Source organism: Dipteris shenzhenensis, chromosome 15 (assembly GCF_047967505.1).
Source record: "Dipteris shenzhenensis isolate YYH24624 ecotype China chromosome 15, Dip_SZ_1.0, whole genome shotgun sequence".
Classification (NCBI taxonomy): Eukaryota; Viridiplantae; Streptophyta; class Polypodiopsida; order Gleicheniales; family Dipteridaceae; genus Dipteris; species Dipteris shenzhenensis.
Genome location: NC_141610.1, coordinates 38,669,869 through 38,683,999, shown reverse-complemented (window position 1 = coordinate 38,683,999; position 14,131 = coordinate 38,669,869). Strand labels below are relative to the sequence as shown.

The 14,131-nt window shown below is 44.0% G+C and overlaps 1 protein-coding gene across 1 annotated transcript in view; it reads left to right on the top strand.

Annotated features, from left to right (window-relative positions):
• Positions 1-14,131, top strand: part of LOC147893781 (Ribosomal protein S5 family protein) — a 70,677-nt gene that overhangs the window by 44,841 nt on the left and 11,705 nt on the right. The window contains exons 5-10 of the mRNA XM_087386139.1: positions 12,423-12,730; positions 12,862-12,912; positions 13,022-13,129; positions 13,241-13,336; positions 13,457-13,555; positions 13,678-13,737. Coding sequence (XP_087242265.1) covers positions 12,423-12,730; positions 12,862-12,912; positions 13,022-13,129; positions 13,241-13,336; positions 13,457-13,555; positions 13,678-13,737 — 722 coding nt within the window. The remainder of the gene's footprint in view (positions 1-12,422; positions 12,731-12,861; positions 12,913-13,021; positions 13,130-13,240; positions 13,337-13,456; positions 13,556-13,677; positions 13,738-14,131) is intronic.

Here is a 14,131-nt window from a genome sequence, read left to right as displayed (position 1 = left end):
CAGAGAGGGGTCTGCATTCCAGATGCTTTGCTCTTGGAGGAGGAGGTACAGTAGAGCATTACAACTATTTGGCAGCAGCCTGAGTCCCCCCCGCAGGGCGGTTGGGCCGTGTGGGCAGCTGAGGTGATTCAGCGGAGCAGTGAGGAGCTTTGCACCCATGCTATGCACCGCCGTCATACTTTTCAGGAGACACAGGGGATGAACGGGACAACTGAGGCACTTGGTGTGCAATTTCCTTTGGGCAGGATTGGATGGCACGCGTAACACCTGAGCCAGGGTAGCTTGGCAGAGTGATTTTGCCCCAGGCCCAGGGAGGATTGGGCATCATTGATCTGGAGATGCAGAGCAGAGCCCTATTGGGCAAGTTGGTAGTGAGGGGCCTCACATCAGGTACAGAGTCCTGGAAGCTTCTTTTGCAGTGCGGTCACCTTCGAAACACCCCCCGCATGGGTGGTCAGTGGCAACAGTCACACATATGGCTCTTCTCGGAGGGCCCCCTTATAGGGAAGGGCTCTCCCTTGATGTGGAGTCTCTTCAGAGTTTGGCAGTGATTGGCAGGGGATCTTATCTGGGCTAGTCCTCAGTTTTCGGAACAGTTTGCACGACAGCTTGTGATCTGGCACCTAGAGGTTCGGGATCAGGATGGTCACATGCTGGGACAGAGGTTATACATTGGTTGGGCACAGTGGGACAGCAGTCCAGCTTGATCTTGTAGGACATGGGCGAGACTCCCGGTTGATGCAGAGGTACGATTAGAGACCCTCTCACATCTTCGTGGCGTAGGCCTGAGGATGCTAGAGATTGAGGCAGTTATCCCAGAGTCTTGGTGGGCGGGTCTTAAAGCGTTTCACACTAGCACAGTGGTTGGGCTAGTTCTTAGGGACAGGGGTACCTCTTCGGATTCAGCTATGCCCCCTCCCTTCCATTCTCACTTGAGCCTGGTTCTACAGTGTGGGTCCAGGTGGACTATTACAGTCTCTGACAGATGGAGATCCGGAGATGGATGGAGCCTTGGATCAGTTAGGGTGGCAGAGGGTGAGAGTAGTGTGCCGTTTGGGCAAGGAGTGGTTGATCGACCCCTCTTGCATCTCAGATCTGGATGCAGCTTGTTGGCTTTTATAGTTAAGGGAGGGTCGTCCCCTCAGTGAGGTACAATGGGACCTAGGCGAGTGCTTCTGGCCGTCCAGAGTAGGCCACTCAGAGAGAGTGGAGGTGCCCTTCTTCTCTTATACTACACGCATAGGACGCCGCTTGCAGTTGGATGCGGTACCTTGGACTCCGTCGAGAGAGAGGCATTGGGCAGCGTAGCAGGTGCCTCGAGAGGTGAGATCCAGGTTTTGGACACGCCTCTGGTTCAGTATTCGACCGCGGAAGATCTCCTACTTTTTTTGGATGATGGTGCATGGTGGTCTTCCTTGTAGGCCATCTCTTGGTGGTTCTAGTGATGCGCTATAGGCCATGTTATGTGCCTTGTAGGCATAAATATAGGCACTTGTAGTGTTAGTGCCTTTTAGGCCACATAGGACACTTAGTCCTATGTGAAACCTAGGACACTTAGTCCTAGGTCTAGGTACAAGTACTTTGTACTCTTTCTTTTCTATTATCCTAGTTGACGTGACGGTGTTTCTCATCAACCCTTGTACCTTGTACATGCTCCTTTTTGTCTACGTGACCCTTTAGTGGTATCAGAGCCCAGATTTGCTTCCTGCGCCACCTTTGCGTACTGTCCGTACAGATATGTACGGATTTCGTACGCTTACTCCAGCTGCTGTCCCAGGCTTCCAGCGCTCTTTCGTCGCCAAAATGTGCCTCATTGCTGGTTCCAAGCTGAGGCGACTGCTCTAGGACCTTGCTCTAGTTTTTCGTGGACCATATCAGCTCTTCGTGGTTAGTTCAAGGCCTTTCATTGCTGGAAATTACTTCGAACTGCTTCTACACTAGGTGCCTACCAGTCGCGACTTGTCTAGAGGCTGTTCCAAGGGTGCCTTGCAGCTCTACACTCCGTTCGAGGCTGATTTGAGGCATTTTCAGCCCTGCTGCTGCTACCTTTTCATCTCGAGCTGCTGCTACAGCCCTTTATCCAGCTCCATTACACTTACAGGTGGCCCTCTCAACTGGGCGACTAACTTGGGATCCATTTCCCACCAGATTTGAGCTTCAACCTTCAGTGGCACTAGAAGGTGGCGACTTACTTTCTCCAGAAGGCGTCTCCTCTCCAGCTACTTCCTTGAAGCTTCTATTGGCTGCTCCCATCTCGTGGAAGAGTGTACTTGCATTTGAGAACTTGTTCCAGCAGACTCAACTATCGCTTCTTTGCTGATTTTTTACTGTTTTTTGACAGTTTTTACTGTCAAACCCTAATTTCCAACATAAAATTTAGGGCTTTTTGACATCTGGACCTTCAACCTGTCAATACAATACTTTGGACAAGGTTGACAACTGAAAGCCATAGCTATACATTGGGTCAGATTATCATACATTGGGTGCTTCTGACAGCCAAGCTGAGGTGTTCCTCTTCCTCCACCCTTTCTGGAACCTTGAGTGTTGCAAAAAATTCAGCAAAATTTGGGGCTTTTCTGCATTTGCCCTCTTTTTGGCCTATTTGCCCTCATTAAATTTGGGGCTTTTGCCAGATTTGTTGTTTTTGCAGTGAACATTGCCTGCCACAGTCACATCTGGGTCAGATCTACATTTGTCCTTTGATTTGGGTCGAAAATTTGCAGATATTTGCTGTCATTTTTCGACAGCCAGATTTTTTGCAGTGATAGCCTTGAGGCTTTTGGGTTTTCAGGTCTTTTTCAGGGTATCACATTTGCTATGGCTGGGAACAATCAAGATCTATTTGGCGTTCTTCGTGAAGATGATAAGTTGGATGGCACTAACTATCCGATGTGGTCTTATCTCATGAAACATATTCTTGTTGCAAAGCATTTGTGGAATATTGTTTTTGGGGTTGATTTGAGGCCAGCCAATGCTACAGTGGTTGCCTCTACTGCTGGTCCCTTTGCAGGGGGTACTCCTCTTGATGCCTCATCCTCTAGCACACTCCTGCTACTACTCTTCCAACTCAGGAACAGACAAGATGGGATGCAAGAGATGCAAATGCACATTCATGTATTGCTTTGTCATGCAAGAGAATCATTATTCCACACATCCGGTCTTGCAGGACAGCAAAGGATGCTTGGGACAAATTGGCTTCTCTCTATCAGATTCGCAATGAAGCACGTGTTGCATATTTGAGAAGGCAATTACAGGAAGTCAGTATGAATGAAGGTGACTCTATGGATGCATACCTGACAAAGGTCAAGGACCTCATGGAACAACTTGCCAACATTGATGAGGTGGTGCCAAATTCACAGCTTGTTAGTACCACATTGAATGGACTGCCAGATACATATCAAGGGTTTGCTACAACCCTTCGATTAGTGGCCATGGGTAATCTAGACCACTAATCTTTTGATTAGCTAGTTACTTTGCTTTTGCAGGAAGAGCAAAGTAGAGCTAATAGACAAGCCATTATTCCTGATCATGCATTTGCTTCACAGCAGACAGGAAGAGGCAAGGTTTCCAAGCCTATGGGTAAGCCAAAATCTGCGCATAGCAGCTGCAATTCCTCCCATGTATCTAAAAATACAGCAGATAAGTCAAAGAAGAAAAGATGCAACTATTGTCGCAAGCCTGGACATGACATTTCAGAATGCAGGGAGCGCATTGCTTCGGAGAAAAAGAAAGCAGGATTGACAGTTAATGCCTCACATGCTATTGAATCCCATGAGCCAACAGATGCTTCACATGCACATGCTCTTCAGGATGATTGGGCATGGGCTGTCCACAAATGGGATATTTGGTCTAGTGTTGCATAGATAGATAAGACAATCAATTACCTGGCTGCACATACGCATATTATAGGCTGTCCTACATCATAAAGACTCATCTTCAGCCCATGTTGCACTGGAGTAGAAATGGGCTTGCAATTGTTGTGTTTTTAGAGGATGAGTTTGGGAATGTTCCTGGATTCATCTAGGTATATTGCAATCGTGAAAACCAAACTTGTGTAGAGCTCCTATATGTAACACTATGCCTTCAACTGACTGCACAAATTCTATGCCCAAGCAATGCTGCAAACTTTTACATCTTAAGTGCCCGTTGTTGGAGGAGGAGGGCGAGCCTAGGTAGGAGTGAGCGGGTATCAAGCGGAGTCAAGGCGGTCGCTGGGTAGACATAAGAGATCATGACCACCAATTGGGGTCAAATAGAGTTGCCCTTTATCATTAATCTTGTTTGGGCTATAATTGATTCATCGCAACACAAGATGGAGCACGCTCACACTTAGTCTGCTCTCTTCTACTATATATAGATGATGTGGCTTTACTCTCCTTTAAGCTGTGGGTCAGGTAGGGGTGCATGGGTATTAGGCAGAGTTAGGGCGGCGATTGCCCGATGGACATAAGAGATCATGAGTAACAATTGGGGTCAAACAGGGTTTCCCTTTATCATTAATCTTCTTTGGGCTACAATTGGTGAGCTCGAGTCATTCATCATGACACAAGATGGAGCATGCTCACACTTAGCCGGGTATTTGATCAATTCTTCTATATATAGATGACATGGCTTTACTCTCCTTTTCAGCTTTGGGTCTCTAGTAACATTTGGACGCAATTTAGACTTTCTGTGAGACATGTGATTTGAAGGTCAACCTCCAAAAAACCAAGGCTATGATCTTCAATGTCTCGGGCAGCCGCCCATTAGAACAATTTACCTTCATTGGAACAGCAGTGGAGATTGGTATTATATGTACTTGGGAGCTTTTTAGGCCGATGAGGCTAGCTATGGAGGCTCAATTAAGCAGAGGGTATGCTGCACTTGCTAAAGTGTCAAAGCTTCCAGTCTCATTTTTTGGATCCCAAGACTAAGTCTCGAATATCTCCTCTTTGACTCTCTTGTTCACCCAATTGGAATGTATGGCTGCCCCATTTTGGCCCATATACTGAGATTGAATGGTCTTGAGTCGAGAGACTGAGACTGATTGGTCCTTAGTGGAGAGACTACAGGTTCTATTGCTTGCATGGAAGATTCGTAGTAGTAAGCATTGGTCCCACACCATATCTTGCTACCAGAGTTTGGTTCTACTCCTCTGCTACTTGATACATCCTTTTAGGTGGTCACATACCTTCATAAAGTCAGGGACTTTGGCACCATGACATGAGGATTGTGCAGGCTTTCTTGGTTGGCCCTGACATCGTCTACGGCAATAGCAATAGATAGAGATCCGAGGAGTTTGTATGCTCTGATATGCAAATGGTTCGTAGGTCTGGGACTCAAGATAGACTACCATCGTTTCAGTATAGCCTTTAGAACCTGTCCAAGCTGCTCACTATCTTTGAGAGGATCTCCTATAGTTATATATGTACAAAACTTGGCTAGCACCATACGAGCTCCATTTCTATAGAGATTACTATCTGTAGATCTCGGAGGAGAGTTTTATCGATCCCCCTAGCTATCTCGGATTCATCTCACACATTCATTGAAGGATCTTGATTGGAAAGTACTGATTTACTCTGGCAGACTACACGTTGAGACTAGGCAAGCAGAGGGCATCCCATGCGAGGGACGGATTTGCACTTTATGTGACATGCAGGAGGCTTAGTCAAAGGAGCACCTTGCATGCAGATGCCTTGTGTACTATGAGATACGTGGATGGCACCACTGCGTATTTCGGAGTAGATTTGAACTACTTATAGATTTGTTGGTCCATCTCAATTAGTAGTGTGTGGCGATCTTACTCGAGGCCCAACAACATAGAGATCGACTCCAATTGCAGAGGCATAATTAGGACCCGTCGGAGTCTAGCCAAAGGACAATCACGGACTAGTCACCTAGGAGATCCAGACCAGAGGCCATAGGGAACACGATGCAAGCAGGATTGCGAGAGCGTGATAGAAAGAATCGCCCTTGCGTTGACCCACATATGAGGATTGCGGATATCTCCTCTTTTCTTTTCAACTTGGGGAGAGAGACCATTTGGAGTGATGGTGGTGCTTGCCAGACGACAAGCTACCTCTTGGAGACCATAGAGAGAGGGGTCTAGACGAGTAGCGTCGTATCACAGACTTTATTTTTGGATGACGCTAGCCCTCACTAGAGTCACTGTCGACCGACTCGGATGGAGATCATATACTCTATCCTTAGCCGACCGGCGGGTCTAGGCCCCCAGACAACAAACAGAGTTGGGACAATGGGCAGTTGTTCGATTGCCCCATTGACAGGGAGCCCCTCCTTGGCTCTCATGTGGAAAATTATGCTAGGCTTGGGTGCTGGCTCCATCCCCTAGCTTTTATTGTATTTGGTTTTCTTCAGTCTCATAGACCCTTTGGTCGTGCGAAGATTGTAATAAAATTTCCTCCTTTCTAATCCAAACCCCTTCTGATGGGGTGACCCATGGGATTTGTGGCTGCCTTGGTTGTGCCTCCACCTGGGGTCAGGTCAGGTCCTGCCCTTCTATTTGAACATCTAGAGGGAGCTATGGGTGAGGGGACAAGTGGCTCATGGAATGTGGGCAAGGCTTGGCTAGGTGGCCCTTGTCCTATTGCTTGAGAACACCTTCTCTAGAAGTACCATCTTTGGTAGGGTATTCTGGTCATCCAGGACCAGATGCATCTTTGGGACTCCATTGCTAGAGAGTACTGAGGCTGTTGTGGTAAAGTTCTCAAGTACAGTTTCGAAACAAGTCCCACCTTTTGGGCTGTGGATATTTTGAGGTGTTAGACTGTTTATTGTATTTCTTTGTGATGTGTTGGTAAGTACGGCCTCTGGATTATCTCTTTCCACTTCAAGGTCGTGTGAGCTTGTGGTCACCCTGCATATGAGCTGTCTTTTGAATTGGAGATGTCTTCATTGCGTTACTCTTGCTACTTGTAGGTTAGCATGTGTTTCTCTCTTGAGAATGGCATTTTCTCCTATGGATTGTCTCGAATCTTGTTAAACAATTATCATGTTTCATCCAATCTTATGGGGTAGGGGGTTTGGACACTTCACCTTACTTGAGATTGGATTTCAAAGACAACTACAAATGCAACACGTGTGTGGAACAAAGAGCACTTGGTTTACACCACACTTGTTCGCACAATAGTTTTGTATGGAAGTCAAGCTTGGGTTCCAGAACTCAAAAACAGCACCCAACAAACTGAAATATGGACAAAAACAGTGCTGAGAATCAGCTCCTTTTGTTTTGACGTGGTCACCTTCTATGGTGCCACATGTCGAGCTGCATCTTGATAGAGCCTCACCCTTAGTCGCATAGTCACTCCTTGGAGCCTCATCCGTAGAATTCTCTGCTCTCTCCAAGGCGTTATATGCCTTGGCTTATCATCCTCACAATTCCATGTGAGATTTCTCTACAAGGGTGACAACCACATGTTACTGTCACCTTGACGCACACATGCTTTCACCTCATGCACTCTCATGATTGCACATATTTCAACAGCCCCCTTAATTATGAATCAGGTTCTAACTTGCCGTTGACTTCGTCCTTCAATTTGTCATTGGCTTCATGCTGCGGCTCATGCTTGCACGTGGTCTTTTTTTTAGGAGGTGCGGTTTCTTGATTCTCCAACTTCAACCTGTATGAATCTCCTTGGTTGCATCTTTGGTTCCTTGCATGTGTCGTCCACGTGTTTGGTGGCTTTGCTTGGTTGTCCGCGTTGCTGCAGTTGGTTCACACAGTCCAGGTGACCAGTCTGGTTTGCTTCAGGTGACCAGTTTGGTCTGGTTCCTGTCTCCTGCTTTTGGCCCCTATTAGTCCCCCATGTCAGCTGCATTAGTCTAGTCAGTCCGCTCAGCTCTATAGTTTTTCACGTGCGTCACCTGTCTATCCTGGTCCCTGGATGTGAACTCTTATGCTGGGTGTGCATTTTTAGAATGCAATCAGTCTCTGCCAGTGCGTCAGTCACCTTTGTTGTCTGCTTCAGTTGTGTTTTGGCTGTCCGCATCAGTTAGGTCTGGTCCCTTGCATTGGTCCCAAGTCTTGCATTAGTTCTTTGCTGTTGCTGTTAGCTGTCTGTCTGCCTATACAGTTGTAGTACGCCTGTAAGTTTGCCAGCCTTCTCTATCAACTTTCTGGATGTCTTCAGTAGTCTATCTGTCCTGTTGGCCGCTACATTGCTTGGGTTTGTGGAGCTCCTCCATGATAGTCGCCACATTTTGCGCTTGTGCCGTCAATTTCATGCCATGTATTGTAGCCCAGATTCTCCCTTGCTGCCACATGGTGGATGCGCCTCCTCATGGACAATCAGAGCTCTGATACTATGTTGAGTTTTTGATGTGGCCACCTCTATGGTGCTACGTGTCAGGAGCTGTGTTCTGAGCGAACCTATCCCTTAGTTGCATAGCCACTCCTTGGAGCCTCATCCCCTTCCGGGGTATTGAGGTCTCCTCTCTCCAAGGCATTATATATATAGCCTTGGCTTCTCTACAAGGGTGACCCCCACTTGGCATTGTCACCTTGAGGATCTCATGCTTGCACCTCATGACTGCACATATTTCAACCTTGAGGATCTCATGGTTGCACCTCATGCACTTCAGGACTGCACATATTTCAACACCACACATGTTAGTTGTTCCACACATGTGTTCCATCTGTAGTTTTCTTTAAATCCAATCCCAGTTGTTTGTAGGATTAACTGCCTCCAATTCTTCCCCCCTATATCACTGCTTATTTTGATCCTCTCATCCAGCTCAGAACGGTCTACCGAAGGATTTGCTGATTCAGCTATCAATTTCTCATATAGCCGGAAAGTGGCTTCTCTCAGTTCCTATGGGATGTTCAGTTTTGTCATTCTTTCCAGAAATTTTTTGCTTGGGACTGTGTCAAAGGCTTTTTTCGAAATCAACAAAGCAACACTCCAATGCGTTGGGTCCTTTTGAGATTGCCCTTATTGTAACAAGATGGTCTACTGTGGAGTGCTTTGGGCAGAACCAGCTTTTGCGGGTACAGTTCCATTTTCTTCTGCCCATTGGCTGATATTTTTGTTCTAGAAATATCCCGTAAGAAGAGTGCAAAATATTTAGGAAACCGCATTATCAGGATGTCTCAAACTTGTAGCATCGCAACATGGAATAGCCTGACTTGGATGTTGGTTCTCTTGGTACTTGGACTGTTTGAGTCTAAGTATTTAGGGGGTTTAGGTCTTGACCCCTAGCTCCTCAATGTTATATCCGTTTTGTATCAACTCTATTCTTTTCCAATTCCTTCTGAGACTTGGAGCCCAAGCTTGATGTTTATTCAAAACTATTGTGTGAACGAGTGTGGTGTAAATGATTCTTCTCATCTCCCAATTCCAAAGATTGCCCTTCTTACATTTGTTTCAAATACATTCCTCCCGGTACTCTTTGCTCTGCATGTGTCTTCCAGTTGTAGTCAACTTCGAAATCCAATCCCAGCCTCCAGGTGCCTGTGGGATTTTACTGCTTCCAATTCTTCCCCCCTGTATAAATGCTTATTTTGATCCTCCCAGCCAGCTCAGACTGGCCTACCAAATTCAGCGATCACTTTCTCATATTGGCTTCTCTCAGTTCCTATGGAATGTTCAGTTTTGTTATTCTTTCTCAAAACTTTTCCCTTGGGGCTGTGTGAAGGGATTTTTGAAATCAACAAAGCAACAGTCCAATGCATTATTTTTGGGTTTGGCTCCGACTGCCGAGGGTTTTGGTCTGGACCAGCTTGTGCTGGGTATCTGGTTCCATTTTCTTCGACCCATTTACTAACTTTTTGCTCTAGAAATGTCTTGTAAAGCTCGGCCATTAGGCTGCTCACCATTGCTGTTCTATATTTTTTGCATCGTTTTGTCCCCTCCTTGGAAGATGGGTATTATTTTATATGTCTGCAATTCTTGTGGGAATCTTTCTTATAGTGCGTTGTTAATTATGCAATATGAAGATTTCCTTGTCTTTTGGCCTCCCCATTCGAACAATTTTTCCATTAGCCTGGTGCTTTTCCATTGGATAGCTTCTCTAAACCCATCTTAATGTGTTTTTTATTTTTACTTCATCCTCTGCTTGTATATGGTTATTGCCCTATGTTTTCTGTTCCTCCTCTTTTGTAGAGCTCCTTGATAAATGCCCTCCCATTGCTCATTCTGTTGCTCTTTATTAAAACAACTTTTTTTTCCTAAGCGTCACTGGTTGTATCTTTGTTTCTTTTTACTTCTCCTGTTGCCTTTTTTGACGCTTTGTAAGCTGTCTTGGTCAGCATTCCAGATAGCTGCTCATCCAATTCTGTTTATATGCCTCCCTTTTGACATAATCTCCTTTACTTTTCCAGTTCATATTTGTGCTTGTATGAGTTGCTTTATTCCATTCCTAGACAAGTGCCTACTTTGTTTCCTCTATCTGCCTCCTAAATTTCCACGTCTTTTAACGTCTGAAAAACATAATGCCATGCACTCCATGTAGGGGAATCGGAGGTGTCTAATACACCCCATCTAGCTAAAATTGCAAAAATATTAAGGGAACTCAAACTTGTAGCATGACAACATGGATAGTTTGAATCTTCTCTTGGTTAGAACCTATACTTGGGACTATTTGAGTCTAAGCATTTTGTTCAGTCCTATAGAACGCTAAATGGTGATGAGTTCAAAGTATAGGTGCTGAAGTTTATCATAAATGAAACAACTAGAAGACAATACTAAATTACTTTTTTATCCATGCCAGGCAGGTATAATTGGTGACATCGTGCCTCAGGCTAAGGTAAAGGTAATTTGGTCGTGAATTGAGTAGGCTTGCCTAGGATTTCTATCAATGATTGAGGATATATATGGGTTTGGCTAAGGTTCTAGTTTTTTTTTGCAAGAAAGCTAGTTTGAGTCTTGATGTCTTCAGAAATGTCCAAAATCTGTCTCTGTTGTCCCCGCGCTTGTTTTGTGAATCTCACCCATGGGCCTCGTGAGGCAAGAAGGGGGCACATGAAGAACAAAGCAAGAGAGAGGTGTATAGATTAGGGAATGCATATAGATGTCCCATCAAACCAAGGTACACTGAGTGGAAGGTGGTATTGAATAGTCCCCTCCACTATGATCATTTTAGCCCTCTCTAGGCCAGTCCCAACCCCAACTACCTTGGCCTTATTTTGGCTTTTGCTACAAATACTAAGCAAAAGCTATAAATGCTGCCAATCATATGTTGAATATATTACCAAGGCAACTAGGACAAGGTTTACCACCTTGCAAAGCATTTACTTGATCCAAACCAAAGATTGACGTCTTAGAACATTTGGATGCATATACACATATTCATCATGATCATAGAAGAAACCTAGAAAGTTCGTCATGGTGGCTATAGTGAACAAAGTAAATCCTATAGGTTGTGCAATCCAGCCAAGAGAAAGTTCATCTTGTCTAGAGATGTAATATGAGGAAGAGATAATAACACCACAAGAAATCATTTTTCCAGCAAATTCGAGCAATTGTTGGCAGTGAACCTATTACCTATTGTTAGGGAAGTACTAGTTGATTTGAGTATCACAGCTTAAGAGAGGGTTTTATTGGGAGGCTAAGCTTCAAACTTCTCATGGGTGAAACAAACCATCAAGTAGGCCAAATAAATGGGGGAAATGGTCATGAATCTGAAGGGAAAATGGTGATGTAATGGAGAATGGGCCCTGGAGGCTCAGGTTTTAGGCGGGCTGGCTGGAGCTTCGGACATGTGGTCTGTGTTTTATATTGATATACAACTGGTGCTGAACAGTTGACACTGTGTACACGGTTTGAAAGCATCATATGTCTTGGAATTCTACTTGAATTGGTATAGACATCCTGTATTACTTATTTGAAACTTCGGGCTGCCCGATCTGCATTTGGAACTAGATTAATAAGTTTCATGTTTATTCAAAAACTGCAGTTAGAGTACCGTGTTTTTTTCTAAATTACAGAAAAGTTATAGCAGCTTGTTATGATGCTGCAGGTGCAATTTTGTTGAGCCTCAGGTTTAAGGTTTTTCCTATTGAATTGAGGATTGATTTTACAGAAATTAACTTCGGCACTCGCTATTATCACGAAGTGTATAACTGATTATCACGTGAGATGTTTTTAATGTAATGGTGTTTCTTTAATTGCTTATTCAGATGACTTCGAGGATTTTGTCCTGAAGTTGCGAATGCTGAAATAATTTTTGAAGTCCTTGAATGTTGCCCGAGGGTAATTTTGTCATGCTTAAATAGGTGCTTCAATAGGCAAGCAACCTTGTATGTGCTGCAATCAAGATTGAAGGACTTGCACTCAAACCTAGATAGGAGGTTATATGTCAAATTGTTGGTTTTCTGTCACAATTTCTTGTTATACTCAAAAACATGTTTTCGTATACTGCTGTCAACATAGAATCTTAGGAATGAAGTATGTTTGGAAGGTGATGAACAGGGACACTTTTTGCAGACCTTGGATTACGATTTTACCGAGGAGGAGGAGGCGGCGGTGGAAGGGGTCGAGGACGCACTTTTCATGATTTTGATAGAGAATTTGGACAACCTGGAGAACGAAAAGCCTCGGAAGGGTTTGCCGGAAGGGCAAGAGCAGGCTCAGAAGTCGAGGGCAAGGATGAGCTTGGTGGAGGTTTTGATGGGGGGGGGCGTGATAGCATGTTCAGGAAGATGGACTTTGATGACGAGGAAGAGGAAAAGCCAGAGACAGCAGAGGAGAGAATGCTGGATTTGAAGAATAGAGAAAGGGCTGTCTTATTGAGAGTGAGATCATATTATAGGATCTTATGCCAATTATTAAGCACAATGTGCCAATCCATAATTTCTATAACAACATTTCAGTAACATAGTTTGATTAGTAAAGGTCTCAATTAATTCTTTTTCTCTCTTTGCAGAAATTCAAGACACAAGTAATTGATGTCAATCGTACATTCAAAGTTACCAAGGTATGCTTTTGATTTGCATTTGCAGTTGTGATTTACTGTACTTGCAAGTGACGTAGTTTGTATGCAACTCCACAGACCTAATATTATGTTCCCCTCATGATATATTCAGGGTGGGGGAGAGATAAACTTCACTGCTTTAGTTATTTGTGGAAATGGAGATGGAGTTGCTGGCTATGCAAAGGGAAAAGGTCCCAAAGCAACCCGAGCTATCAGAGAGGTATACAGGGAACAAACTACTTAAAGAAAGAGGCCTATCACCTGAACATGCTTTTAAAAGAATTGTTGGTTACACGTGCCTGCTAAAATATTTCTTTCTTTGGCTTTCCAGGCCAGTGCTAAAGCTCTGAATAATCTGTATCATTTTGAGAGGTTCAAGGGACAGACGATCTACCATTATGTGGAAGCTAAATATGAGAAGACTAAGGTGAAGCAAGTTGAAATAAATGGGATTATGTTTTCTCCTGAATGTCCTCAACCCAAGGAGACCTTTGGCTCTAATGGATGCTTTAAGCTTTAATTTTTTCACTGGCCTATGCTCTTGTAGGTCCGTTTGTGGCCAGAATGCACACTTGGTGTGTTCCGAGCTGCAGGCATAGTGAGAGGCATTTTGAGACTAGCTGGAATTCAAAATATCAAGTCAAAGGTAAGCCTGACGAAACAAATATGAAGGCTAATCATTTTCTTGTATACTTTTGTATGTCTAAGCTATACAAATTACTGCATAACTTTATAATCTTCATACTAAAAAAGTCACCTTTGTGGCAGTTGATTGGATCTGCGAATCCTCATAATACTGTGAAGGCAACTTTCATGGCATTGAGTAAGGTATGAAGACCCAAATAATACTGTTCTTTCCTTGAGAACATATGTATGTTTACCAAGGAAAAATTACGGAAGCCCTCCTTCAGAACTTCTACCTTTTACTAGGTAATAAAAAAGTTTCGTAAGGCCAAATAAAAAAATTCTTAAACTTTTCATATGGCTATATGTATGTTTGCAAATTTGGGTACATTTAAGTAGGTCTCTTAATGTCTAGTGTTATATTAAAATGTTGGATTTCCAAAAGTTAATGCATTTATATGATTTGATGCAAGTTATGGAAATATTGGATGATTCATAGAGCGTTAGTATAGATCAGCTTTTGGCATTTGATTTGATAAATTCCATGACCATATTTGGTTTGGCAATCAAAACTTATGGCATTATGCAGTTTGGCCAT